The following is a 26154-nucleotide window of genomic DNA, read 5'->3' as shown; positions in this document are numbered from 1 at the left end:
TAAAAATACAAAAATTAGCCAGACAATAGTGGTGCATGCCTATTATCCCAGCTACTCAGGAGGCTGAGGCAGGAGAATCGCCTGAGCCTGGGAGGCAGAGGTTGCGGTGAGCCAAGATTGTGCCACTGCACTCCAGATGGGGTGAGAGAGACCCGGTCTCAAAAAAAAAAAAAAAAAAGAAAAGAAAAAGTTTGACAATTACTGCACTCATTTCCTCTACCAAACTCTCAGTGACATTAAGAGAAAAAAACTCTAATTATTTTCACCTAATAATTTCATCAAGCACTCCAGAAAAATGTTCTTCTAATGGGAAGTTTGGTAGGAATTTCTTACTACATTTCCAAATTAGATCAAAAGAAGGGAAAAAAGGGGGATTCAAAAAGACTAGCTAGCTTAATAAATAACAATAAACATTAAAACAGCTGCATACTAAGTAATCAGAAAGATCCACAACTCAAATACCACTTCCACAGTGATGTCAGGTGTCACCTGGTTGTGGGGCCTCCTGCGGATTCCTACAGAAACAGGCACGACGCAGAGTGTAGTGGCTTGTGCCTGTAATCCCAGCACTTTGGGAGGCTGAGGTGGGCAGATCACTTGAGGTCAGGAGTTTGAGACCAGCCTGGTCAAGATGGTGAAGCCCCATCTCTACTAAAAATACAAAAATCAGCCAGGTGTAGTGGTGCACTCTTGTAATCCCAGCTACTTGGGAGGCTGAGGGAGGAGGATCACTTGAACCCAGGAGGGGGAGGTTGCGGTGAGCCAAGATCATGCCACTGCACTCCAGCCTGGGTGACAGAGCAAGACTCCATCTCAAAAACAAAAAAAAACAAAAACAAACAAACAAAAACAGGCAAGAAGCACCCTCAAGTGCCAATCTCACAGAGTTGCTCCTTTGCAAAAATGTCCTAACAGTTGGGGAAAGAATGTGGTACAAGGGGAGAGGAACTTTAAGTGTAGATACCAAGGTAGGTGCTCCTTTATTTGAAGAGATCTAGAAATCTGCTTATTTAGTAATCAGCTGAACATGCCAATGACTTCAATTCAAACACTCACCCTTCTAGAGACTGCCACAAATCAGCCATGGCCTCTGCCCACAGAATGATTTATTTTTGTTATAACTGTGGCTAATCCCAACAGCAATTTGAGCTTAGAGTAAAATTCATTTTCTACTCTTGAGTATACCAGACAGGTCAATCACTGCGACATCTAAGTACTTGCTACTTCTTTCTCATCATGTCGAATCAGCAAAATGTCATTAACATGGTGGGCCAGGGTGTGACACTGCACAAAGTCTCTGTGGACCATAGGATGGTACTTCCAACACTTCCTTCTAAAAGAAACTGCCATGCCCACAGCAATCACCTCACCCAAAAAGACTGCTTCCCCCAGGGCAGGGAGCCTAGCTTTTAAAACCTCTCCCCAACCCAGGTGATGGTAAGACTCAGCTAATGCTACTCTGGAATCTGAAGATGGAAAGTATGAAGAGAATCAAGCAGTGGACCTCAAGTAGAGAAGATACGGGAAAAGAAGAAGAGAAACAATGCGGGTGAGAGTGATGCCAGACCCTGAGAGGGAGGAGGAAGAGAACAGAGCCACCAGACTCAGCCAGGCAGCTGCTGTTGTGTCCTTACAATAATCACCCCATTACCTCCAGTGACCTGTGTTTTCCTGTAACTAATGAGTCTATAAATACAGAGAGAAAGATATATTTTTGAGAGACTGCTGGCTACAATTTTTTTCTCTAAGCAAATTTTATTAAGGTAACCAACTAGGGGGGGCGGACGTGGTAGCTCATGCCTGTAATTCCAGCAATTTGGGTGGCCAAGGCAGGCAGATCACTTGAGCTCAGGAGTTCAAGACCAGCCTGGGCAACACAGTGAGACCTCATCTCTACAAAAAATAAATAAAATTAGCTGAGCATCATGGTGCACGCCTGCAGTCCTAGCTGCTTGGGAGGCTGAAGTGGGAGGATTGCTTGAGCCCAGGAGGTTGACACTACAGTCAGCTGTGATTGTGCCACTGCACCCAGGCCTGGGCAACACAGACTGTCTTAAAAATAAATAAATAAATAAATACGCTAACCAACTAGGATCAGAGGTTTATTTTCAAAATACTTAAAAATATTAAGCAGGCCAGGTAAGGTGGCTCATGCCCGTAATCCCAGCACTTTGAGATGCCAAGGCAGGAAGATCACTTGGAACCAGGAGGTTTGAGACCAGCCTGGGCAACATAGTTAGTTAGCCCTTGTCTGTACAAAAAAGTTAAAAATTAGCTAGGTGTGGTGGCACACACCTGTAGTCCCAGCTACCTGGGAAGCTGAGGTGGGAGTGGGAGGATCACTTGAGCCCAGATGGTCGAGGCTACAATGAGACATCATGCTGCTGCACTCTAGTCTGGGCCACCATATGAAATTCTGTTTCAAAACAAAACAAAACAAACAAACAAAAAAACAAACCAAAGAAAGTATTAAGCAAAAATAAAAGACCGATTTTTAGGCCAGGAGTGGTGGCTCACACATGTAATCCCAGAACTTTGGGAGGCTGAGGTGAGCGGATCGCTTGAGGCCAGGAGTTTGAGACCAGCCTGACCAACATGGTGAAACCCTGTCTCTACTAAAATTACAAAAATTAGCTGGGTGTACACGCACCTGTAATCCTAACTGCTCAGGAGGCTAAGACATGAAAATCACTTGAACCCAGGAGGCAGAGGTTGCAGTGAGCCAAGATCATGCCACTGCACTCCAGCCTGGGCAGACAAAGCGAGACCCTGTCTCCAAAAAAAAAAAAAAAATTATAAAACATTTATACATTTTTAATGAAAAAGTTGCTATAATTTTCATTACTAGGAGTTGTAGCCATTATTCAAGCAGCCAATGACTGATAATTGGGGATCCTGCTATTCCTAAGAATAGCTGTTATGAATAGTACTGAATACATTTATTTTACAGTTATGGCAAAGTACATCTCTCTTTGAAAGCTTTTTTTTTTCCCTGAGCATTTTAAATAAATATGTAACATTAAAAATGTAGTGTGCCCAAAATCTTGAATCATAACTCCGTTAGGTTTGATATACACATTTGCACTGAAGATTAATATTTGCCTAGAACATTCACAAGATTTATTTAAAATGTAGCCATTAACCAAAGGCCTTTGGGGCATATGTACAAAATTAGAGAACTGTAAGTATTCACTCAAAAACAACATTAGAAATATTACTCATGAGAAAATGCTAGTGGGGCTCTATCTATGAAAAGTTAGTCAAAACCGGAAAACTCGCAAGTGAGCTTCCAACCATTTGAGGAAATGTTGCTTGCAGATAATATTAAGCTTTTCCTCCACTGATCTTAGTAACATAATTCCCTAAAGGAATTTCACAATGATTACACGCATGATGATGAATTACATTAAAAAATCTGGGCTTAGGGCAGGGCATAGTGGCTTCTGCCTTTAACCCCAACACTTTGGGAGGCCGACGTGGGCGGATCACCGGAGGTCATGAGTTCGAGACCAGCCTGGCCAACATGGCAAAACCCTATCACTAATAAAAATACAAAAAATGAGCCAGGCGTGGTGGTGCATGCCTGTAATCCCAGCTACTCGGGAGGCTGAGGCAGGAGAATCGCTTGAACCCAGGAGGCAGAGGTTGCAGTGAGCCAAGATAATGCCACTGCACTCCAGCCTGGGTGACAGAGCAAGACTCTATCAAAAAAAAAAAAAAAAAAAAAATCTGGGCTTACTGTAAAGGACCCTCAGAATGGGTCTTTCAAGGGCTTTTTGCAGGTACAAGAATCTCTCAGAGCGTCAGGGCAAGGCCCGTTGATGGTCATCTCTGTATACCCCACAGTGCCCAGCACAGAAGTGACACTTGTTAGGCAAATGCTCCTGTTTTGTGCACACAAAGGATTAAAATTCAACAACAACAACAAGAAAACCCAAAACTTTTCCTAGGGCAATGCTGAAGGTTAATTAACCATCAAGTCTTGTTTTTGGAATACCTCCTCCACCGCAGTAATTCAGTGGTACTTGTGCTTACTGTAAGTACTATGCAAAGATAGGATTAAACACTGTTGGGAAATCCAGTTCCCGGAAATTCAGAGCTGTTTCTCAGCTCTTCTGCCAAAATATCCCCAAGATAGGTAAAGGAAGAGAACTGAAAGAGCTCTAACATTGACGATTCAAGGACACAGAGGCACCTTGTATCTACAACCTCCAGCATTCTCCCAGGAACCTGAAATAACTGAGTTTGAGAAGCATGAGGTCAGGTAAAAAAGAGGTATTACAATAAACCAACCAACAGAAGCAAGTAATCTTTTATCTCTCATGTCTGTGTGTCTCTATATCTTTAGGCAAGTGAACACAAACTCAAATTAACTTGGGTTAATGAAGAGAATCAGTTTAATGAACTTAGAAACCATTAAATATATACCAATTGAAGAACTGTTTAAAAACCATCAACAAGTACTTCTATGGCTTCGACTTGGTAAATTTCTTGCAGAGATTTTAAAACTTCAACAAAATGTATTTCCTGATATAGACAGTACAACAACTCAACTCACGAAATCTGTCCATTTCTTCATTAAAACACAGAATCAATACGCTTTTATGATTTAAAAAAAAAAAAAAAAAAACACTCAACAAACGAGAATAGAAGGATAGTTCCTCAACCAAGTAAAGGGAATCTATGGAAAAACCGATAACTAACATCATACTTAGCAATGAAGGACTGGAATTTTTCCCCCAAGATCAGGAATAAGGCCAGGATGTCCACTTCTATTTGACATTGTACTGTAAGTTCTAACTGGGGCAATTAGATAAGAGAAAGATGTAAGATACCCAGATTGAAAAGAAACCAAGTAAAATTATCTCCAGTTGCAGATATAGAAAACCTAAAGAATCCTATTATAGCTAATAAAGCATTCAACAAGTATGATGGTTAATTTTAGGTGTCAACTTGACTGGATTAAGGAATAGCTAGAGAACAGGTAAATTATTACCGCTGGGTGTGTCTGTGAGGGTGTTTCCAGAAATTGGTGTGTGAGTCGGTGGGCTGAGTGGGGGAAGATCTACCATCAATGTGGGCAGGCACCAACCAGTTGGCTGAAGGGCCAGGGGTGGTGGTTCGTGCCTGTAATTTCAGCATTTTGGGAGGCTGAGGGGGGCATATCACTTGAGGTCAGGAGTTCAAGACCAGCCTGGCCAAAATGGTGAAATCCCGTCTCTACTAAAAATACAAAAATTAGCCAGGCGTGGTAGCGCACCCCTGTAATCCCAGCTACTTGAGAGGCTGAGGCAGGAGAATTGCTTGAACCCGAGAGGTGGGGGTGCAGTGAGCTGTGATGGTGCCACTGCACTCCAGCCTGGGTGACAGAACAAAACTCTGTCTCAAAACAAAACAAAAAAACAATTGGCTGAAGGACCAGACGGAACAAAAAAGACAGAGAAAAGGTAATTTCTTCTCTTTTCCTTAAAGCTGGGGACACTCTTCTCCTACCCTTGGACATCAGTATTCCAGGCTCTCTGGCCTTTGGACTGCAGTAACAAAAATAAAATACTTTGGGAATAAGTTAAACCAAACAAATGCAAGACTTGTACACTGAAAACTATAAAACATTGTTGAAAGAAATTAAAGAAGACATAAGTGAATCGAAAGGCACCTCATATTCATAGATTAGAAGACTTAATATGAATAAGATGCTACCCCCTAATTTATCTACAGATTCAATGTATTCACTGTCAAAATTCCAACTAAATTTTTTTGCAGAAATGGACACACCAAACCTAAAATTCATATAGTAATACAAAGAATGGCCAGACACTGTAGCCTACACCTGTAATCCCAATACTTTGGGATGCTAAGGTGTGAGGATTGCTTGAGCCCAGGAGTTCAAAACCAGCCCGAGCAACACAGGGAGACCCTATCTCTACAAAGAAAAATTTTTTTAATTAGCCAGGCATGGTGGTGCACACTTGTGCTTCCAGCTGCTCAGGAGGCTGAGACAGGAAGATCCTTTGAGCCCAGGAGGAGGTTGAGGTTGCAATGAGCTGTGATCAGAGCACTGCACTCCAGCCTGGGCAACAGAGTGAGACACTGTCTCAAAAAAAAAAAAAAGAGAGAGAGGGAAAGAGAAAAAAAGATAATAAAAAATAAACAAAGAAATACAAGGGACCGAGAATAGCCAAAATAACTTTTTAAAAAGGGAATTGCTTGAACCCGGGAGACAGAGGTTGCAGTGAGCCGAGGTCGCACCGCTTCACTCCAGCCTAAGCAACAAGAGTGAAACTCCATCTCAAAAAAAAAAAAAAAAAAAAAAAAAAAGGTAAGAGAGACTCACACTTCCTGATTTCCAAACTTACTACAAAGATACAATCTTTTGTTCTGGCATAAAAATCAACACATAGATCACTAGAATAGAATTGAGAGTCTAGAAATAAACCCACACATCTATGGTCAATTGATTTTTGTCAAAAGTGCCAATACCATTACATGGGGAAAGACTGATCTTTTCAACAACTGGATATCTACATGCAAAAAATAAACAAATAAAATTGGACTCCTACTTCATAACAGATGCAAAAATTAACTAAAAATGGATCAGAGACCTAAAGACAGGCATTAACACTATAAAACTCTTAAGAGAAAACAGGGCTGGGCGCAGTGGCTCATGCCTGCAATCCTAGCACTTTGGGAGGCCAAGGCGGGTGGATCACCTGAGGTCAGGAGTTCAAGACCAGCCTGGCCAACATGGGGAAACCCTGTCTCTACTAAAAATGCAAAAATTAGCCAGGCATGGTGGTGCATGCCTGTAATCCCAGCTACCTCAGGAGGCTGAGGCAGGAGAATCGCTTGAACCAGGGAGGCGGAGGTTGCAGTGAGCCGAGATCGCCCCGTTGCACTTCACTCCAGGCTGGGCAACAAGAGCAAAACTCCATCTCAAAAAATAAAATAAAATTCTTAAGAAAACACATAGGAGTAAATCTTCATGACCTTCACTTTATTAGATATGACACCAGAAGCAAAAGAGACAAGAGAAAAAACAGATAAATTGGGAAACATCAAAATTTAAAATGTGTGCTGCAAATGATACATACCACTAAGAAAGTGAAAAGACAACCCTCAGAATAAAAGAAAATATTTACAAATCATATATTTGAAAAGGATCTGTATCCAGAATAAACAACTCTTAAAATCCAGCAACTTTTTAAAAAAACCTATTTTTTTAAGGGCAAGAGTTTAAGTAGACATTTCTCCAAAGAATAGATGAAAAGATGACCAACAGCATTGTCATTAGGGAAATGCAAGTCATAACCACAGGGAGATAACCATTTCATACCCACTGTGACGGCTATTATTTTTAAAAAGGAAAATAACAAGAGTTGGGGAGGATGTGGAGAAACTGGAACCCTCACACATTGCTGGTGGGAATCAAATTGCTCAGCTGCTTTGGAAAACAGTTTGGCAGATCCTCAAAAAGTTAAACATTAGCATCTAACCTGGCAATTCCATTCCTAGGTTTATAACCAACAGAAAAAGAAACCCTATGTCCACATGATAATTTGTACATGAATGTCATAGCAGCATTATTCATAACAGTCAAAAAGTAGAAACAAGTGTCCATCAACTGATGCATGGATAAATAAAATGCAATCTACCCATACAAGGAAATATTATTCAGTCATAAAAAGGAATGATGTACTGATACATGCTACAACATGGATGAACTTTGAAAACATGACACTAGGTGAAAGAAGCCAGACACAAAAGGCCAGCCACATATCATATGATTCCATTTGTATGAAATGTCCAGAATAGGCAAATCCACAGAGACAGAAAGTAGATTAGTGGTTGCCAGGGGATGAATGGAGTGGAAATGGGTAGTGACTGCTAATGGGCACAGGGTACATGAAAATGTTCTGGAGTTAGATAGTGGTGATGGTTATACAGCTCTATAAATATATTAAAAACCACAGAACTGTACATTTTAAGATAACAAATTGTATGACATATGAATTATGTCTCATCTTTTTTAAAAAAGGCATTGTTAGGACCACCCCATATTTATTTAGTTCCATTTTTAAACTTTCCTAAAAACTCTTGCTAGATAGACTAAAGCTTGTCTACAGAGCCACAGTGCCAATAACACTGACTGGTCAAGGTAGTCATGTACCCAGGAACTACCCTTATTTTCTTCTCTGGCCACTCAATTGCCTCTTGGCATGGTGAAGATATGCTTAACACTCACTTGTGTGGGATTAAACAGAATACAGTGTGAGTCGTTGAACTGAGAAAGGGCAAAGCAGAAAACAGCTAGAACAGGGAATAAAAAGAAGGTATCCATCTATCATCCCAGCTACCCCTTAGAAAACTTTTGTGAGGACCATAAAAACCACACTTTCTCGGTTGACAAAATTCCTCATCCTTAGGTCAAACATTATAATTCCTCAAATCTGATTTTACACACGCTGGCTTTTTAATAAAATCTGATTCTGTTTTGACCCTTATACAAGAATGCCCTTCTCAAAAGAACTTGTTCTTTCATACATGCATGAAAAATGAAATTTTTTTAAAAATCTCCTTTAGGGGATGATAGGTAACACAACAGAAGGGTGACCCACAAGTTAGATTCCCTAATTGAGTTCCTGTACATATCTACCATTAGGTAAAATATGAAGACATTTACAACCCTTTTTTCCCATACGAATGTCTGGAAACCTATCTATTACATGAAGTGGGGTGCACCTAATTATTTCTTACATGCTATAGTGTTCCTATCTCCACCTTGTACTACAGCACAAAAAGATGCATACATAAAAAATATATATTTAAGAAAAAGACACACAAACATATGTGTGCCCAGTTTCTGATCTTTTTAAACAGGGTTAACTGGGAATCTAATAAAAAGTGGTTTTGATTAAATTAATATAAGTCGAATCTTAGAAGGAAAGCAACCATGACCCACGATTCTAACTTTAAAACTAGAATATTTATGTGATTTATATGATTCATTGTTTTTAAGAGCCTTCCAAATGGTAAGAATTACTGAATAAAAAATATAGGTAAGAGATTAAGCAGTTTATCTCAAAGCAAAACATCTAAAGTTTCTACCTCTGTCTTAGGAACAAAAATAAACAACCTTCACATAGATCTGAAAGTTAAGCCTTACACAGATTTTATGATTTGCATTTTACTTCAGAGTGTATAGTATAAAAGCGTGGATATGGTTTAATTTTTTTTTATTTTGCCAAACAGCACTGACATAGGCATGGTTTTAAAAAATAAATATGTGGGCTGGGTGTGTTGACTCACTCCTGTAATCCCAGCACTTTGGGAGGCTGAGGTGGGCAGACCACATAAAGTCAGGAGATCGAGACCAGCCCGGCCAACATGGCAAAACCCCATCTCTACTAAAAATACAGAAATTAGCAGGGCATGATGGTGGGCACCTGTAATCCCAGATACTTGGGAGGCTGAGGCCGGAGAATTGCTTGAACCCAGGAGGTGGAGATTGTAGTGAGCTGAGATTGTGCCATTGCACTCCAGCCTGGGCAACAAGAGTGAAACTCTGTCTCCAAAAAAAAAAAAAAAAATTTTTGTGTCACTACAATCACATAATAAACGTTCCATTTTTATCACAGCTCAGAATTTGTAACTACAAATATTACTCTCTACTAAGAAAGTAAAATTATCTTGCCCTCTATATTGTAGAGAAAGAAAGCATGGAATTCCATCAGAGTTATAAGATCGAGGTTGTAATATGCAGTTGAAAAACAATACCTAAGTTGAACAAATCATCGTATACTACTACAGCAAATGTCACTGCTTGAGCCCAGGAGTTTGAGACCAGCCTGGGTAACATAGGGAGATCCTGTCTCTACTACAAAACAAAAACAAACCAATACACACTACAAACCGCCTCCACTCGGTCATGGGCAGAACTATAGAATTATTTCCAAATAACAGAAATAGTGATCCTATCTAATATAAAATTACGGGAAATTTTAGTTTTAGTTTTAATACAATGCTGCATAAATAAGTACATCAAAGCACTCCTTCAGATATAAATAACATAGAATCACTTACTCCTGGGTAGGTGAAAGCCAAATAATATTCTCCCTTCACTTTCATGTACTAAATGTTACTATTATATTTGGTATAGTCTTGTTGATATTTTAAACGATAAACCAAAGAATTCCCACCAAAGCTACTTAAAATGTATTTGTTTAAATTACAGCATAAATGCAGATTATCAAGTTCAATTTTCTAAGCAAATAGTAGTAAACTGACAATTGAGCTTATGCGAACAGTCAAAAGCTCCAGTACTTACTGAAAATATTTGGAAGATCTAGAAAAATCTGAAAGTTTGGGCATAAGTTAACCACAGAATGGGACAATATAATCATGCTTCTGGATGACATTTCACAAATCTATGGAAGGCTTCACTGCAAATGAGGCAGTAAATCATTAGTCTACTTTCAGAAGCAGAACTGATATGCCCAGGCTTCTGAGTGCAGATGGGCTCTGGAAAATCAGGAAGTGAAACACCATAGGAAAGAACACTGAACAGACACAGAAGTAAATGGATGCAACCTTTCCTGACCAAAATGGAACTTTCCAGAGCATTCCATCAAAGCTTCAACCCATGTTACTTGACATTTCTCAGCCTGGTTCTGAGAATGTCCTGAATAATGCAGTACAACTATCAAATACCTGTATTTATTTGTATACATGTGGATGAGTGCACAACTGTACAGTAATTTTTAAAATTCTACAGAAAATCTGAGTTCCTTATGCATTTGTCTCAAGCCCTCCTTCTTGACATCTAAGGCTTCTAAAAGCAATATATATATATATATATCTTTTATATTTTTATTATAAAAATAAACTGTCAATTATATATTATTGTATATATATATACGATTTTTTTGAGAGAGAGAGAGTTTCCCTCTGTCACTCATGCTAGAGTACAGTGGCACGATCTCAGCTCACTGGAACCTCCACCTCCCAGGTTTAAGTAATTCTCATGCCTCAGCCTTCAGCGTAGCTGGGATTACATTCACGTGTCATCAAGCCTGGCTAATTTTTTGTATTTTTGGTAGAGACAGGGTTTCGCTATGTTGGCCAGGCTGGTTTCAAACTCCTGACCTCAAGTGATCTGCCCACCTTGGCCTCCCAAAGTGCTGGGATTACAGGCGTGAGCCACCATGCCTGGCAATAATTGCTTTTTAATTCAAAGGTAAAAAAAAAAAAAGAAAAAGAAAAAGGAAAAATACGGGGAACGCCAAAGCCCTAAATAAAAAAAAATTTTTTTTTTTTTTGAGACGGAGTTTCACTTTTGTCACCCAGGGTGAAGTGCAAAGGCACGATCTCGGCTCACTGCAACCTCTGCCTCCCTAGTTCAAGTGATTCTCCTGCCTCAGCCTCCCAAGTAGCTGGGATTACAGGCACCACAATGCCCAGCTAGTTTTTATATTTTCAGTAGAGATGGGTTTTCACCCTGTTGGCCAGGCTGGTCTCGAACTCCTGACTTCAGGTGATCCACCCGCCTCGGCCTCCCAAAGTGCTCGGATTACAGGCGTGAGTCACCATGCCTGGCCAAGAAAATATTTTTAAAAGAAATCCTTCATGGCTTCCGAAGTTACAAGATTCTTAAAGGAAGTATATCCAGAGTACTAAGCCAAAAGTCTGGAAATCAAGCTTCTGGGACCTAACCTGACACTAGAGTGACCATGGCTAAATTACAACCCACTGGGAGCAGAGTTCCCTGGTTGCTAATATTTGGATCGGACAGAAGGCATACAATTGGGCCAAAATAGACCAGAAGGTTTCCACAACCCCTAGTTCCAACTTCCTATGACCCTATAAAATGATTAGACTATGTCTGATTGAATTGTATATTACACACCATAAGGGAATGCACATTTATGAAGGGTCAGAGGACTCGAAATATTCTATGACACTATGCATTAAGTTTGGAGTTACACAGCTGAACAGTAATACAGAGCTAGGAGCTTTCAATGTTTTATTTTTCATTTCTATGGAAAAGAGGTGAAGTGGACAGAAGGGATGTCTGAAATTCTATCCTGAGGCTTTAATATTTCAAATATTGTTTTGCATCTTTTCGTGTGTTTGCTTTAAAAAAAAAAAAAAAAAAAAAAAAGGAAAATAAGCTGCTATTAGCAAATACCAAGCCAACAGGGAAAATTCTCCCAACACCAACATCCAAATTAACCCCATCTCCACCTCTTCCAGATCACAGGATATCTGGACAAAGGTTTAAAAAGAGACAAATAATTTTAACTTATTGACAGCCATTGTGGAAATAACTTTTCAGAAAGTATGAACTTACAAATGGGTACTTATAGGTAATGACCCAACCCAAGAACAAATGCAACTGTTTCAGTTAGCAACAAGGACAATACAGTAATGAAAGCCTTGAACTGTTAGTTTGTTCACTTTCAAATATATTCCCTAATTTTGTGTTTGTAATCCTAAAACTCCCATTTTAGAGAATACAAAACAAGTTACTTATTAGATCAAGTCATGTAAATTCAGGTGTGGTAAAATCAGATTAAAGATTAGGAGATTAGGGCTTTTTTCCTCTTTGGGTATTTTAATTTAGGATAATGTCTGACTTACTGGTACCAATACAGATATTAATGAAAACATTTCTGCCATGAAAAGACTGAGTTATGAGATGTCTGTAAGTATAGCTAAGAAAGAAGTGATACTTAATGGTTTTTTTAAAAAGCAGCAACAGGCCAGGCACAGTGTCTCATGCCCATAATCCCAGAGCTTTGGGAGGCTGAGGTGGGAGGACTGCTTGAGGCCAGGAGTTTGAGGCAAGCCCGGGCAACATAGTGAGACCCCTATCTCTACAAAAAAATAAAAATTAAAAAATTAACCAGCATGGTGATGCACACCTATAGTCCTAGCAACTTGGGAGGCTGGGGTGGGAGGACTGCTCGAGCCCAGAAGTTCAAAACTGCAGTGAGCTATGATCACATCACTGCACTCCAGCCTAGGCAACCAAGCAAAACTCTATCTCTAGAAAAAAATAAATAGATAAATAATGATAAAAGTAGCAACACTCAGGGAACGTTACAATAAAATGCTGTTCCTAAAAAAACACAACATCCATGAAGACAAAACCCTAATACATATTTTTTCATTTATGAATGAACTACTCTATCACGTCTCATCGTCTCCTTATAAATGGGTAGCTTAACTGCCACTAGTATTTATCCAACATGCTTCTTTATGAAAATCGGTCCTATGGAAAGTCTGGAATCACCAACAAGAGATTTCACACTTGTTACCTAAGGGTAGCATGAAGTCTGTGTGTATATTTCCACATGTACATTATATATATATATATATGTATATATATGTATACATATCCCTATATATAAAATATATATACATATATACACACATATATATACCTATATGTGTATATAAAATATATACATATATATACCTATATGTGTATATAAAATATATACATATATACTTACCTATATGTATATATAAAATATATACACCTATACATACCTATATGTATATATAAAATATATACACCTATACATACCTATATGTATATATAAAATATATACACCTATACATACCTATATGTATATATAAAATATATACACCTATATATACCTATATGTATATATAAAATATATACACCTATATATACCTATATGTATATATAAAATATATACACCTATATATACCTATATGTATATATAAAATATATATACCTATATATACCTATATGTATATATAAAATATATACACCTATATATACCTATATGTATATATAAAATATATACACCTATATATACCTATATGTATATATAAAATATATATATATAGGTGTGTGTATATATATATACCTATAGGTATATGCTTCTCCTCGTCTCTTCACACAGAAGTTTCTCCCCTCAAATCAGTCAACTGTTTGTGCCCAAGTCTGTAACAGACACTGTCGGGGATACAAAGGTGTATGCATGAGAGAGGATCCCAGCTCTCAAGACAGTTATAATTTACTCGGGAAGATAGGACATATTCACATAAAGCGGTCCCAGTACCAGTAAAATTGATGGTTATCATATTTTTATTAGTAATATGGAAGTGCTATCATCTGCACATTGTTTGCATGAACCACAAAGCTTTAATCCAAATAGTTAAGAAAAAATAAATCCATGCCATTTATTTCAATTATATTAGAATACAATAAATATACAATAAATAATTGAATTTCTTTTGAGTATGTAAGAAGTAGCATACTAGCAGTAGTAGGGAAAATAAGGCAAGATATTTAATGGCCAAACTATTACATAAGCTTAGAAAAGGAAATTAAGGGAAAGAAAACAGTTTTGCTATTATTACCTCAGCATGACAATGACAAAGAAGTGTGATTTTTCCAGGCTTCTCTCAGAACCCAGAGGTGTGTGAAGATTAAACTGCTGGGCTAGGTTTCTCGAGATCCAGGTGTTAGCCCTGACTCCTTCACAATTATATTCTCTCCTGCCCTGATTTTCTACCTGTAATAGTTGAGGTTTGAACTAGATGACGGCTAAAATTCCTTTAATGAACACTTCTGGTAACCCTTTATTTGATAAATATATCCAGGTCCTCCATCCTACCCACCACTTCCCAATCCCTGTCTTCTCTACCTCTGACAAAATTACTGTGTACAACATTCAATTTTTTATGAATCTGTCACTAATTATTTGTGTTTATATATACACTAACTTCTTTATGGTAACTGGTTGAAAAAGCAAAATTCTAATTCCTGTTGCTAAAATTTAGTTACTAAACAATCATCACTTTTACATTATCTAGTCCTAATAATCTAGCCAGATTAACATGGCATATTAGTCAGTATTCTTACAAGAAGAGTTTTGGTGTAGCTGTGATTCACAATAGTTAAAGATCAGATCAAATCATTATGTATCCATCGCTTTTACTGGCTTAAAATTGACTTAGCTACACAGCAACTAAGAGTACAGTAATATTTAATTTCTCCCTTTTATGATAATCCAGTGACAACACATAAGTATGACTTTGCTACTAAAAGGCTATATAAATATCCTTTCATCTGATAAGTCTTATTAAACCTCTAGAGTTTGGGGGAGGAGGTTAAGAGAAGAAGAGGCTGTAATATTGAGTCATCTCAAATTATTCCTATTATAATTTTTATGTTGGAAGTATTATTGTTTGGACATCTAAATATTAGGACAGTTATCACCTAGGAACAGCAATGAATTCAAATATTATCCAGTAAGATGCTAAACAACACAAGCTCTCGTCAATTCTTAAATACCTTTTGAGTCATTTCAGTAAAGAGATAAATCCAAAATGGAAAAGGGAGAACATACTCAAGCTTCCATGAAGCGGCACGATAAGGTGAATAATTGGCACAAAAATAAAGCAAAGAATTGAGAAGTATGCTGGAAAAGTCTTTCAAATACTATTCTTGCTTGTATCTAGCTCCATTATACAGTTTAAATTTTGGCCAAATTTTTAAAGTATTTGTTAAACAGTTCCCGTATGTGACATATGTTTCCAGGATACTTCTGACATTGATATGAGAAATTATAAAACATTTAGAAATGAAAATGTTACTCTCAAACAAAAAACACTATAAGTTCCAAGCTTCTTCTGAATTCATAAGATGGAAAAACATTTGGAAAATAGTACCTTTCTGTTTTAAAATGTTCAAATAATGTATTTTTTAAAAATGTGTAATCATTCAAGGAAACAGGAAAACAAGTCTAAATAAAACCGGGTCCTAAAGTTTACTCTAGGAGTCATTATTCTTCCTTTGCAGTCTCAATTCTATTTACTCCATAACAAGTAAACTGTTTTATCCCTTCGGCTGGGAAGGATAATTTTTACCCTACCAAGATGATGACAATGCCACTGCAGTGCTCACCCAGCAAGAAACACATAAATATGAAGCAGCATCAAAGTCTTTCTATGAAGTGTATGCAAGAATTGATTTGCAATGCATTAATTCAGGAATTCAGTGGAGAGGCTCCTACTATACCTAGCAGATCTAAACTTGAGCTCATGATAACACTGCACAAAGCTATGGTAGATAAAAGTGATAGGTAATGCCAATAGAACAATTCCACTGACAACACAAACTCCTCCAAGAATTCTTCCAGGCACTGTGATAGGATACATATCTCCATAGCCAACTGTAGTCATAGAGATAATCACCCACCAGCAGGCAGCAGGAATGCTGGTAAAGTCCTTGTTGGATGTTTCCAGGTCCAGCCCATGTTCAAGAAGCTGAGAAAGTGCACTAAAGATTGCCATGGCAACACAAATGAAGACAAGTAACATAACCATCTCTCGGTAGCAACGTTTGAGAGTCAAACCGAGTGTCTGAAGACCAATGAAGTGACGGGCAAGCTTAATCACCCAAAAAATCCTCATCATTCTAAGTACCCTCAAGGTGACTCCAGCCCTCTGGAGTTGAGAGTTCTCGCCTGTAAACACTGTCATCAACACGGAGATGTAATACGGCGTGATTGCCAGTAAATCAATGATGTTCAGGGGTCTCTTGACAAACTCACACTTGTTTTTGGAGACAATGAACCTCACGATGCACTCCGCAGTGAACCAACCTATGCAGATAGCTTCAATTATCCTGTCAAGAGAACAAAAGAAGAATTGATCATTTTATTTTTAAGCATTTTAATAGCTCTTAGATTTCTTCAGATAGTACTACACTGACATACTGATTCAGTTACTTTTCCAGAAAACATAAAGAACAGACAACATTACCAACATCATCAGACCACCAGGATGCACGCAACAGAACAAGAAATCAATTCAGATGAAAATTGAGACCAGGTGCAGTGGCTCATGCGTGTAATCCCAGGTCTTTGGAAGGCTGAGGTGGGTGAATCGCTTGAGCCCAGGAGTTCGAGACCAGGTGCAGTGGCTCATGCGTGTAATCCCAGGTCTTTGGAAGGCTGAGGTGGGTGAATCGCTTGAGCCCAGGAGTTCGAGACCAACCTGGGCACCACAGCAAAACCCCGTCTCCACAAAAAAAAATACAAAAATCAGCTGGGCTTGGTGACACACACCTGTAGTACCACCTACCTGGGAGGCTAAGGTGGGAGGATCACCTGAGCCTGGGAAGGTCAAGGCCAGAGTGAGCCATGACTATGCCACTGCACTCCAGCCAGGATGACAGAAAGAGACCCTGTCTCAAAAATAAAAAAATAAAAAAATGAAATTGACCTTGATAAAGTTCTTACTTCTATGCTACAATACTATTAAATTTTGTTTTTTACTTGTCACTAATACTTTTAAAAAATATCTCTCTTATTTGGTAGTTTGAAATTAACTTATCCTCAGTTGGCCACAACATGAAATTTAACTTACTCTTGCAGGACAGTGGTTCTCAGCTGTGATATGAGTTCTGAGGTGGATTGGAAGGGCATTATTCCTGTAGAATGTGGACCTATCTAAGTTTTTTGATGGGCTATTTCTTGGTAACTTACAGTCAATGCAAGATCATTTCCTAAAACGTGAATCGTCCTTCCTTCCCAATAGGCTTGTATGGGAGATACTGGCACCGAGCAAGTTTATGGGGCACTGGGTGAGTGCCCTCACCAGAAACTCACCAGGTGACAACTATCCTAAAAAGGTCCCAGCAGAAACGAGGCCGAGAACTCCCATATTGGAGCAAAATGGCCGCTAGGATTTTCCCAAAGACCACAAATACTTTGTGTTCCATCATCATTTTTACACAGCACATATTTTTAAAAGACCACATTTTACCTAGAGCAATATTTACCAGTCTTTCTGCATTACTGCATGCACTGAAAATAATCGCATTTATACAGCACACTGCAGTCAAGGGATAGGATTCCTTTTTTTTTTTTGAGATGAAGTTTCACGCTGTCGCCCAGGCTGGAGGGCAGTGGCACGATCTCAGCTCACTGCAACCTCTGCCTCCCGGGTTTAAGCAATTCTCCTGCCTCAGCCTCTCCAGTAGCTGGGACTACAGGCGTCTGCCACCATGCGTGACTAATTTTTGTATTTTTAGTAGAGATGGAGTTTCATCATTTTGGCCAGGCTGGTCTCGAACTCCTTACGTCAGTTGTTCTGCCCACCTCAGCCTCCCGAAGTGTCGGGATTACAGCCATGAGCCACCACACCCAGCCAACGGGTAGGATTCTTGAAGAAGCCTGCATCCTGGGAGCTCTAGGCCCCCAGCCCTCAGCCCATAAACCCCAAAGCTGAGAAAATCAAATTTCAGCACCTCTGGCCCTGTGAGCTGTAATTTGAAGGTAATTTTAAATTTAATTAACATTTTTTATTTTTTTTTAAATTGAGATGGAGTGTCGTTCTGTCACTCAGGCTGGAGTGCAGTGGCACAATCTCGGCTCACTGCAACCTCTGCCGCCTGGGTTCAAGCAATTCTCATGCCTCAGCCTCCCAAGTAGCTGGGACTACAGGCGCGCGCGACCACGCCTGGCTAATTTTTTAATATTTTTAGTAGAGACAGGGTTTCACCATGTTGGCCAGGCTGGTCTCGGACTTCTGACCTCAAGTGATCTGCCCACCTCGACCTCCCAAAGTGCTGGGATTACAGCCATGAGCCACCATGCCCGGCCCAAAATTTTTAACATTCTAAATTAAAATTTATAATTATTATACCATCACTTGTTTTTCTCCACATAATTCTTTCTCACCACTAACTTAAACCCAAACATCAGAAGTACAATGGAGAGAGAAGAAACTGGAGTAAGTGGGAGGAGAGTAGGTGGGGCAACATTTTGAAAAGAATTACTCAAAGTGCATTCCACAGAACATAAGTGGTACTTGATGTTACTCATAAAAATGAATAAATACAATTAACCATGTTTCCCTATTGTAGGGCTTTACAGGGCTGTAAAGATTAACTTTATTTATTAACTTTTATTTTCTGAAAAGGTATTCACATTCACATGGCTTAAATCACATGATTTTTAAAAAAGAATATAGAAAGAAAGGTCCCAGGCCAGGCATGGTGGCTTATACTTGTAATCCCAGCACTTTGGGAGGCCAAAGTGGGAGAATTGCTTGAGCCCAGGAATTCAAGACCAGCCTGGGAAACATAGTGAGGCCTCCTCTCTACAAAAAATGAGGCAGGAGGATTGCTTGAGCCCAGGAGATTGAGGCTGCAGTGAGCCATGACCACACCACTGCACTCCCACCTGTGTGACAGACAGCACACCTGCCTCAAAAAAAAAAGGGATGAGGAAGGGGAAGGGAAAAGTCTCACCTCTCACACTATTCCAGCCACCCAGTTCCCCTCCCTGGAGTCAACAAATATAATCACTTTCTTATGCATCCTTCCAGAGCTATTTGATGTATGTACAAACAAACAAAAATTTTTACTTATATGTGTATATATATGTACATACATGTATATATATACAGATACATACACACATATATATGTATGTATCTCCTTTTACACAAATAGTAGCATGTTACACTAATTGTCCTGCCTCATTTGGTTAATATATCTTGGAGGTCATTCCAAATCAGTAAATAGAGAGCTCCCTCATTTCTTAAACATGGTGACACAGTGTTCCACCGAATGTACTGTGATTTATTTAACCAGTCCACCAGATGAACATTAACAATGATGCAATGAATATTCTTTTTTTTTTTTTTGAAACAGGGTCTTACTCCCGTCAACCATGCTGGAGTGCAATGGCACCATCACAGCTCACTGCAGCCTCGAATGCCCAGGCTCAAGCGATCCTCCCACCTCAGCCTCCTAAGTAGCTGGGACTAAGGCACGTACCACCACACTTGGTTAATTTTTTTTTTTTTTTTTTTTTTTTTACTTTTTGTAAAGATGGGGTCTTGCTATGTTGCCTGGAATGGCCTCGAACTCCTGGGCTCAAGCAACGTTGAGCCCACGTTGCCCACGTTGGCCTTCCAAAGCACTGGAATTACAGGCATGAGCCCAGCCAATGCAATGAATACGTTTGTATATCATTTCCCACATGAGCAGATATATCTGTAGAATAAATCTGAGACTTGGAATTACTGGATCAAAGAAGACACATATGTATTTGTAATTTTGATAGATCTTGCCAAGCTACCCCTACAGAGGTTGTACCAAATTACCCACCCACAGGCAATGCATAGGAGTGTCTATTCCCCACGGCCTCACTAATGCAAAGTATCGTTGAACTTGGAGGTCTCTGCCACTCTGAGAGATGAAAAGTGCTAGCTTATTTTGAGCGATGTTGAACATCTTTGCACATGTTTAACGGCCTGCTCTGTGACCTGTCTGTATCCCTTGCTCACAAAGGCTTTAATCTGCTCAGAAACAGTAGGAATATCCTTCAGAGTATAAGGCCAGGACTACTGTTCCTTGAAATACCAGTTTTACAAAATGATTCCAGAGCCTTTGCCTATAAATTTCTTAGTAACAGAGTTTGACAAACTATAGCCCGGGGTCTAAATCCTGCCCACTTCCCACTTATTTATTTATTTATTTATTTATTTTTGTATGGCATGCAACCTAAGAATGGTTCCTAATTTTTTTCCCCCACTGGTTTGAAATGGTGGCTTTTATCATACATTAAATTACCAATCACACCTAAGTAAAATTCTGGATTTTCCACTTTCCAGAGTGGAAAGTTCAGAACTTCACTCAGGTATATCTGATCGATCCATTCTATCTTATACTATGCTACTCTCAATTTTCATTACAGTTGACCCCTGAATAACATGGGTTTGATCACAAGGATCCACTTATAGGCAGTTTGTTTTTCAACCAAATGTGATCAAAAATACAGTATTCGCAGGAAGTAAAACACGCTTATGGCCGGGCGCGGTGGCTCATGCCTGTAATCCCAGCACTTTGGGAGGCCGAAGCGGGAGGATCATGAGGTCAAGAGATCGAGACCACAGTGAAACCCCGTTCTCTACTAAAAATACAAGAAATTAGCTGGGTGCAGTGGCGGGCGCCTGTAGTCTCAGCTACTTGGGAGGCTGAGGCAGGAGAATGGCGTGAACCTGGGAGGTGGAGCTTGCAGTGAGCTGAGATCGCGCCACTGCACTCCAGCCTGGGTGACAGAGCAAGACTCCATCTCAAAAAAAAAAACAAAACAAAAAAACATGCTTATACAGACAGCCAACTTTTCATATACTTGGGTTTCCCAGGGCCCACTGAGGGACTTGAGTATGTGCAGATTTCGGTATATGTGGGGGGTCCTGGAACCAACATCCTACATGTACCGAGAAATGAGTGTACTTTGTTTTGATGTCTAGTTGAATGTATCACTCAATTGTGTTCTTCCTTTTCAAGACTGTCCTGGTTATTCGTAAGCACTTGCTCCTCCAACATAAATTTTATTTTTTTATACTTTTTAATGATTGGGGGGAAAAAACAAAATCTAAAGAATTATATTTTATGACATGTACAAATTATGTAAAATTTGAATTTCAGTGGCCATAAATAAAGTTTTATTGGAACACAGCCATGCTCACTCATTTACACATTGTCTATGGCTGTTTTCACAGCAAAGTTGAGTGGTCATGACAGAGACCATATAGCTCTGCAAAACCTAAAGTACTTACTATCATTGAAAAAAAAAAAAAGTCTGCTGTTGTGTCAAGCCACTGAGATTTCTTTTTTATTTTATTTTATTTTTTTGAGACAGGGTCTCACTCTGTCACCCAGGCTGGAGCACAGTGGTACGATGTTGGCTCACTGCAACCTCCACCTCCCGGACTCAAGCAATTCTCCTGCCTCAGCTTCCTGAGTAGCTGGGATTACAGGCGCGCACCACCACACCTGGCTAAGTTTTGTATTTTTAGGAGAGATGAGGTTTCATCATGTTGGCCAGGCTGGTCTTGAACTCCTGGCCTCAAGTGATCCACCCGCCTTGGCCTCTCAAAGTGCTGGAATTAAAGGCATGAGCCACCGCACCCAGCCTGGGATTTCTAAATTGGTTGCTATCCTAGGTAGTAAACTGGTAAATATAGTAGGTAGTAGTAAGATGTGCACTTAAAAGGGATTGCAGGAGCACGCAGCAGTGATAATAATAGTTTCCTTAGATTGGCTTGTGGGTAAGATGTACCAGTTCTCCAGCTAACATACTCTGTCTCTTATCTAGCCAGACACAAGCAAGGGCACTGAACTTGACGTCAGAGGCTCTGTGCTCTTTCCATTCTGAGGGACAAGCCTCACCATCAAGTGGCAGATTTACATGGATCTTATAAGGACCTTCCCAGCTCTAAAATCCTAAGATTCTATTAATTTCAGAAGAGTAAAAATGTCAATTGTGCCAAAAATACCAGAACATTTTCTGTCTAATTATTTCCAGCAGCAGCCAAAGTTGTTATGACTAAGAAGGAGGAAATCCAAATGGTGTGGAATAATCTCTCAATAAGGGAATTTCAAACAAGTAAGCTCGTCTGTAATGAGGTCCTCAGGGTTCTGCTTGCCCACACCTTAGGTCAGATGCAGTTTATTCAGAATTGCACACCAAAGGGATGAATCAGTGAGAAACCCCAGGCATCATTTTCACCTTCAATTATGCCAAGGCAGTCTCTAGCAACAAACACCACCAAGCCTGCCAAAATTCCTCATGTTTCCAAATGGCACTCTCACCAATGCCACCACTGACAACTGCTGAAAAACTGAGTACTGTTCACTGAGCACAAGAGCAAACAATTGGGTATTCCCGGAGGTTACTTCTGTAAAATTAAACAGGAAAAAAGAAACTAAAGATACATCACATTCCTTTGAAGCCCATTCTGATTTCTTCTGAGTTCCAAACATACAGATGTTCATGAATGTATGCCTAATAAAAATATTCACCACTGACTGATGCCTTTCAGTTGGGCACTGTGCTAAGCAATTTACAGATATCATCTCGTCTGATCCCTTTCAAGAAGTCTATGAAATATGTATTTCCCCTAGTATCTCCACTTTACAGATGACAAAATTGAGACTGAAAGGTTAAGCACTTTTCCAAGGTCACACAACTAAGAAGCTGCAATTACACAGGTAATGAAACCCAGATCTACAAGATTTTAAAGCTAAAAGGAGCATTTGGAAATGCAAATGATTTTATGACAATGTCCATTGTTAAGATTAAATGGGGCCAGAAGCAGTGGCTCATGCCCATAATCCTAGCACTTTGGGAGGCCAAGGCAGGTGGATCACTTGAGGTCAGGAGTTCGAGACCAGCCTGGCCAACATGGTGAAACCCTGTATCTCCCAAAAATACAAAAATTAGCTGGGCATGGTGGCAGGCGCCTGTAATCCCAGCTACTCGGGAGACTGAGGCAGGAGAATTACTTGAACCTGAAAGGCGGAGGTCGCAGTGAGCTCAGATAGTACCACTGCACTCCAGCCTGGGTGACAGAGCAAGACTCCAACTCAAAAAAAAAAAAAAAAAAAAAAAAAAAAAAGATTAAATGGTATATGTCAACCATTTGGTCTCCAGGGTTTACATTAGAATAGCATTTTTTTTGTGCCGGGGCAGTGACACACACCTGTAATCTCAGCACTTTGGGAGGCTGAAGTGGGAGGATTGCTTGAGCCCAGGAGTACAAGACCAGCCTGGGCAACAAAGCAAGACCCCATCTCTACTACAAATAATGTTTTAAAATTAGCAGGGGGCCGGGCACAGTGGCTCACGCCTGTAATCCCAGCACTTTGGGAGGCTGAGGTGGGTGGATCACTTGAGGTCAGGAGTTCGAGACCAGCCTGGCCAACATGGTGAAACCCCGTCTCTACTAAAAATACAAAAATTAGCTGGGCGTGGTGGTGCACGGCTGTAATCCCAGCTACTCAGGAGGCTGAAATAGGAGAATCTGCTTGAACCCAGGAGGTGGAGGTTGTAGTGAGCTGAGATCGTGCCACTGCACTCCAACCTGGGCGACAGAGCAAGACTTTGTCTCAAAAAAAATCAATTAATTAATTAAAATTAGCAGGGAGTGGTGGTGTGTGCCTGTAGTCCTAGCTACTTGGGAAGCTGAGGTGGGAGGATCCCCTGAGCCCAGGAGTTCAAGGCTGCAGGGAGCCATGATCTTGCCACTACACTCCAGCCTGGGCAACAGAGTGAGACCCTACCTCAAACAACAACAACAACAACAACAACAACAACAACAACAACAAAGATACAATCAAGAGTGAAAGGGCAACCTACAGAATGGGAGATGATATTTGCAAGTCATTTATCTGATTAAGAATTAATGTACAGGATATAAAAGAACTCCTGCAACTCAGTAACAACAACAACAAAAATCAACCTAACTAAAAAATGGACAAAAGATTTTTTAGATTAATTTTTTATTTTTAATTTTCATGGGTACATAGTAGGTGTATATATTTATGGGTTACATAAGATATTTTGATACAGGCATGCAATGCATAATAATCACATCAGGGTAAATGGGGTGGTAAATATATATATATATTTTTATATATATATATATATATATTTTTTTTTTAAAGGAAACAGAATTTTGCTCTTTCACCCAGGCTAGAGCATAATGGAGCAGTCATAGCTCACTGCAGCCTCAAATTCACCTAAAGCGTTTATCCTTTGTGTTACGAACAATCCAATTATACTTTTTTAGTTACTTTAAAATGTAAGATTAAATTATTTTTTTACTATAGTCACCCTGTTGTGCTAGCAAATACTAGGTCTCACTCATTCTTTCTAACTATTTTTTTTTTAACCATTAACCATACCCACTTCCCCACCACCCCCGCTACCCTTCTAAGCCTCTGTTAACCATCCTTCTACTCTCTATATTCATGAGTTCAATTGTTTTAATTTTTAGCTCCCACAAATAAGTGAGAACACAAGAAGTTTGTCTTTCTGTGCCTGATTTATTTCACTGAAAAAAATGACCTCCAGTTCCATGTTGTTGCAAATGGCAGGACCTCATTCTTTTTTATGGCTGAATAGTACTCCATTGTGTGTAAGTACCACGTTTCCTTTATACATTCAACTGGGGGTGTGTGTGTGTGTGTATGTGTGTGTGTGTGTGTGTGTGTGTGTGTGTGTTTTGTTTTGTTTTGAGATGAAGTCTCGCTCTGTCACCCAGGCTGGGGTGCAGTGGTGTGATCTAGACTCACTGCAACCTGCGCCTCCAGGGTTCAAGAGATTCTCCTGCCTCAGCATCTTGAGCAGCTGAGACTACAGGTGCATGCTACCATGCCGGGGTAATTTTTGTATTTTTAGTAGAGATGGGGTTTCACCATGTTGGCCAAGCTGGTCTCGAACTCCTGACCTTAGGCAATCTGCCTGCCTCAGCCTCCCAAAGTGCTGAGATTACAGGCGTGGGCCACTGTGCCTGGCCACATTCATTTGTTGATGACACTTAGGTTGCTTCCAAATCTTGGCTAACATGAATAGTGCTGCAACAAACATGGGAGTGCACGTACCTTTCTGATATGCTGATTTCCTTTCTGTTGGGTATACACCCACTCAACAGTGGGATTGCTGGATCATATGGTAGCTCTATTTTCAGTTTTTTAAGGAACCTCCAAACTGTTCTCCATAGTGGTTGTGCTAATTTACATTTCCACTAACAGTGTATGAGGGATCCCTTTTCTCCACATCCTCGCCAGCATTTGTTATTGTCTGTCTTTTGGATGAAAGCCATTTTAACTGGAGTGAGATGGTATTTCATTGTAGTTTTGATTTGCACTTCTGTGATGATCAATGATGCTGAGCATGCACCTTTTCCATATACCTGCTTGCCATTCGTATGTCTTCTTTTGAGAAACATCTATTCAGATTTTTTGCCCATTTTTAAATCAAATTATTAGATTTTTTTTCCTATAGAGTTGTTTGAGCTCCTTATACATTCTGGTTTTTAATCCCTTGTCAGATAGGTAGTTTGCAAATACTTTCTCCCATTCTGTGGGTTGTCTCTTCATTTTGTTGATTCTTTCCTTTGCTGTGCAGAAGCTTCTTAATTGGGTGTGATCCCATTTGTTCATTTTTGCTTTGGTTGCCTATGCTGGTGGGGTATTGCTCAAGAAATCTTTGCCTACTCGAATGTCCTGGAGATTTTCCCCAATGTTTTCGTGTAGTAGTTTCATAGTTTGAGGTCTTAGATTTATGTCATTAATCCAATTTGATTTGA

General features: G+C 39.6%; 1 protein-coding gene and 1 non-coding gene across 5 annotated transcripts in view; one reads left to right on the top strand and one right to left on the bottom strand.

Moving 5' to 3' along the window:
• Nucleotides 1-26154, bottom strand: part of KCNG3 (potassium voltage-gated channel modifier subfamily G member 3) — a 105807-nt gene that overhangs the window by 39612 nt on the left and 40041 nt on the right. For 2 of the 4 annotated variants that reach the window (XM_063789938.1, XM_063789939.1), the window contains exon 2: nucleotides 16238-16666. In XM_063789938.1, coding sequence (XP_063646008.1) covers nucleotides 16238-16666 — 429 coding nt within the window. Of the gene's footprint in view, nucleotides 1-14101; nucleotides 16667-26154 lie in introns of those variants that run through there. The other 2 variants (XM_001138271.5, XM_001138186.5) reach the window with 1 other exon arrangement.
• Nucleotides 12029-12088, top strand: LOC112208273 (small nucleolar RNA SNORD75). The gene has a single exon (XR_002942687.1). It is a non-coding gene; the product is annotated as a small nucleolar RNA SNORD75 (small nucleolar RNA).

Source organism: Pan troglodytes, chromosome 12, assembly GCF_028858775.2.
Source record: "Pan troglodytes isolate AG18354 chromosome 12, NHGRI_mPanTro3-v2.0_pri, whole genome shotgun sequence".
Lineage (NCBI taxonomy): Eukaryota > Metazoa > Chordata > Mammalia > Primates > Hominidae > Pan > Pan troglodytes.
The sequence above is the reverse complement of the archived record's forward strand: the minus strand, read 5'-3'. Positions and strand labels throughout refer to the sequence as shown.